At 39.5% G+C, this 3,930-nt stretch overlaps 1 protein-coding gene across 1 annotated transcript; it reads left to right on the forward strand.

The window, feature by feature from the left end:
• Positions 1-2,622: 2,622 nt before the first annotated feature.
• Positions 2,623-3,636, forward strand: LOC311201081 (olfactory receptor 6B1-like; the record flags this gene model as incomplete). The annotated part of the gene is made up of 1 exon (XM_084275387.1): positions 2,623-3,636. One exon carries the CDS (start codon positions 2,623-2,625, stop codon positions 3,634-3,636), a length of 1,014 nt encoding a protein of 337 aa, XP_084131513.1.
• Between the last annotated feature and the right edge of the window lie 294 nt (positions 3,637-3,930).

The raw sequence follows: 3,930 nt of genomic DNA on the forward strand, positions 1-3,930 counted from the left end.
GACTCCTTGCCATTCAGAGGAACTTCTTTCCTTTGGTGTTCATTTTGAAAAACTCTCATAATGAGAGACTTGTACTGAACTTTTCTTACTTAGGTTTTTCAGCATGATATTAGGTATTGTGTATGCTGTGAAGTTGTATGAAGGAACAAAGACTGAGGATACAGTGCAGGCCTGATTTGGCAGGCCTGAGACATTGTTCCTGTACTGTCTATAAACAGTAATCAGATGAAACTAGCCATGGGTTTACACTTTGATCTTGACTAAAAAGGAGCTAGTTGGCTCTGCTACAGCTAAAAGAAGTTATGAACTTAAAGCAGGATCTTACATAAATACATTCCCTTACATATATAGAGATGCCTATTTAGATGGAGGGGTATAGCCTTTCTTTCCAGAACATGTAAGTTCTTGTTAAAGGTCTTGAGTGAGATCTGCCAGACTCTCACACATGTTTCTGAAATGCCACAGACTAATTGCAGACAAATTAGTTCCATGTGCAGGGTGATGTGCTTTGTGCTGCTACAGTTAGGTGATCATGTAGGCATGGCAATAACTTCTCAGGTTCAGATTTATATTGTATAGTTTGGGTAGCTTCCTGAGGAACCTCTGTCAGTAGCTTGTTCATAGGAAGAATCACTAGTAGGGAACTGTGGAACAGAAAATTTTTCACAGCACCTAAGTTATGTTGTTGTTTTGTTTCATGAACTGTAAGTGCTGCAGAGAGCCTCTGAAAGCCAGAATTAATCTTCATGGTACATTAGTTTCACAAAGGCAAAGAAAACACTGAAATCCCATGAGTACTTGTATCTTATGCAATCTTATACCAAACTGCTTTTTTATGAACAGGTAAGAAGTAATCACATCAGTCTGTTTTGCAGACCTCCTACCACTTGGGTTCCTTTTTTTCCCAATTAAATCACAGTTATCTTCCCTCACCAGTCCATGAATATGACCACAAGCATTGCTGAAATGGTGTGAAGGTAAGTAAAGTTTTTCACTGCTCTTAAGGAATTTTCATAGGGTAAACAGCTCCTTCAAAGGAAGAATGAATCCACTGGCATTTCAACTTCTGCATGTGTAGTGTGTATATGACCTACAGTGAGCAACACATCTAGGTTTCCAAGCTGCTTACAGAGTCAAGGAAGAGAGAAATATACACAGCAATGGAATGATCCATCAAGCCTATTTTAGACCTTTTCCTCTCAATAAGACCAGTATTATCTGTGAATGCCTATATATGTATAGAAAGAAGACAAGCTCACTATATTGTATGTCAGATAACTAAACTTTTAGCCTTCTCAATTTCAGCAGATGAATTGCAGTTTCTCAGTATAGTCTTCTGATGTTAAGACAGCTGAGGTTATTTACACCAGTTCAAGTGACAGAGAAATGCAAGATGTTTATTTGGGTTAGGGGAATAACTATCATTATCTTCTAATTGCTTATTTAGAGATTTGACTGGTGTGTAAGATGAAAAATTTGAAAGAGAGATCTCTGGGTTTATATGAAGAACTAATACTAGCCAACACAGAGAGTACTGAATACATGTACTGTAGAGACAGACTGGTTAATGTGTCCAGTGCTGACTGAAACAAAAAGACAAATTTTTACAGATTCTTCTTAGAGAAGTTCTCATGCTAGTAGTGAAAGCTAACAGTATTATTACAGTATTATGATTGCAAGGTTCTGTGAATTTTCATATTACAAGTCTTCAATCATGGTTTATATTTTCAATTCTGAAGTTATAGCAGGTTTTAAATGAACAGTATCTGGACTGGTGTTTCAGTGACAACTATTTGTTTTATAAAGATGAATATCCCAACACTGAAAATCTAGTTTATTTCATGCTTTTCTCTAAATAATTTGGGGGGGGGGGGCAGTCTTTTATTTCTTTGCTGTCAACATGAAACAAAATATTGCACTACTAGAACTTAAAAACAAGGTGAAAAAGCATTGTTTATTATAGATGAGGGGATAGAAGATGCTCTTCTACAGAAGAGAAATGTGCATTTTCTAGTTTGAGATGTTTTTCTTCGTTTTCAAACTTGACCTGTAGAAATTCAGACAATTAACTCATCAAATGTAATTTATCTTCCCTTAGAGCTCTATTTAGAACAACCAGATTGTTCTCTGGAAATACCTGTTTTATTTAGTGAATATCTGAAGACCTTCTATGCTGGGAAAGTGTGCAGTGACCAAGCTCAACTCCACAGACAGCGCAGGAATGACTTGGCTTTACAGAGGTAAGCTCAACTGCCTAAGTCATGCATATGCATGCAAGATACCCAGTATCCCTTGAAGTTAGACAACTGGGCATCAAGCTGTTATATGTACATTTAACACCTATGTATTTCAGTAATAATATAGGCCACTAATTATGAACCAGATATCAAAATATCATATTGAGTTCGTTCTTTTTGCTTCAAAATGGTTTATGATCTGACTGTAATAATGCTTTTCTTTTTCTCCACCACATGTTTTTCTTATTTTATCATTATTATTCTTCCTTTCTTCTTTTTGACTAGCTTTTTTTTTTCCTTCCTCTGCAATTCTTCTCACTATTTCTTTGATTTTAATAATATTCTGTATTTTTTTTCTCTAAGGCTTGATGCTATGCCCCTTGCCATGAAGCAGAAAAACAGCACAGAATTCCAGGAATTTATCCTCTTGGGATTTCCAACTGTCATGGAACTTCAGATGTTGCTCTTTGTGATATTCCTGATGGCATACATGCTGACCATCTTGGAAAATGTGCTCATAATTATCGCGATAAAGATGAACCATCAGCTTCACAAGCCCATGTATTTCTTTCTCAGCAATCTCTCCTTCCTGGAGGCTTGGTACATTTCAGTCACTGTCCCTAAACTGCTAGGGAATTTTCTTGTTGAAAGCAAAAATATATCTTTCGGAGGCTGTATGACCCAGCTTTACCTCTTCAGCTCCCTCATTTGTACTGAGTGTGTTCTCCTTGCAGTCATGGCTTATGACCGCTATGTGGCCATCTGCAGTCCCCTGCACTATCCAGTCATCATGAATCACCATCTCTGCATGCAACTAGCCACTTGCTCCTGGCTCATTGGCTTCTCGGCCTCCATGCTGAAAGTACTTTTCATCTCTCAGCTGTCTTTTTGTGGCTCCAACATCATCAACCATTTCTTCTGTGACATTGGCCCCTTGCTGAACATAGCATGTGCTGACATGACAACAGCTGAAATAGTGGATTTCATTCTGGCCTTGCTTATCTTGCTGGTTCCCCTCTCTGTCACCATTGTCTCTTATATATGTATCATCAGCACCGTTGTGCATACCCCCACAGTCCAGGGCAGGAAGAAAGCATTCTCCACCTGTGTTTCTCACCTCACTGTAGTCAGTACCTTCTTTTCAGCCACTCTATTCATGTATGCCAGGCCCAAGAGAATCCACCCTTTTGACTTAAACAAGCTGGTGTCAGTTGTGTACACAATTGTAACTCCTATGCTCAATCCCTTCATATACTGTCTGAGGAACCAGGAGGTTAAAGGAACTTTGAAAAAAATGTTCAGTGTTAGGCAGACTGTCCCCAAGGTCTCTCAAGTGTCCTGGTTCCAGCCAGGCCAGAGTCAACCTCCCCAGACAGTCAGCACGGGTGAGCTGAGTTAGCCCAGGGGAGATGAGTTAGCCTTTCCACACCACCTGACATCACTCCCCTATAAAAGGGGCTGGTTGGAGGGGGGAACTGGTTTGGTGACTCTGGAGCAGTCTGAGTGTGGCTGGGGTGTTGCGTTGGTCATTGTGTTGTTTAGCACTCTGTAATTGTTGGGTCAGTAAGGTACAGTGTTATCCCTCTGTGTGTGTATTTGGCTGCTATTGTTCTACTTTCATGGTGCTTTTGTTAATAAACTGTCTTTGTCCCAACCCATGGAGGCTCTGTCTCTTTCTCCTCTGGGAGTGAGT

The sequence above is a fragment of the Gallinula chloropus genome (genome assembly GCF_964237585.1).
Source record: "Gallinula chloropus genome assembly, chromosome: 26".
Taxonomy (NCBI): domain Eukaryota; kingdom Metazoa; phylum Chordata; class Aves; order Gruiformes; family Rallidae; genus Gallinula; species Gallinula chloropus.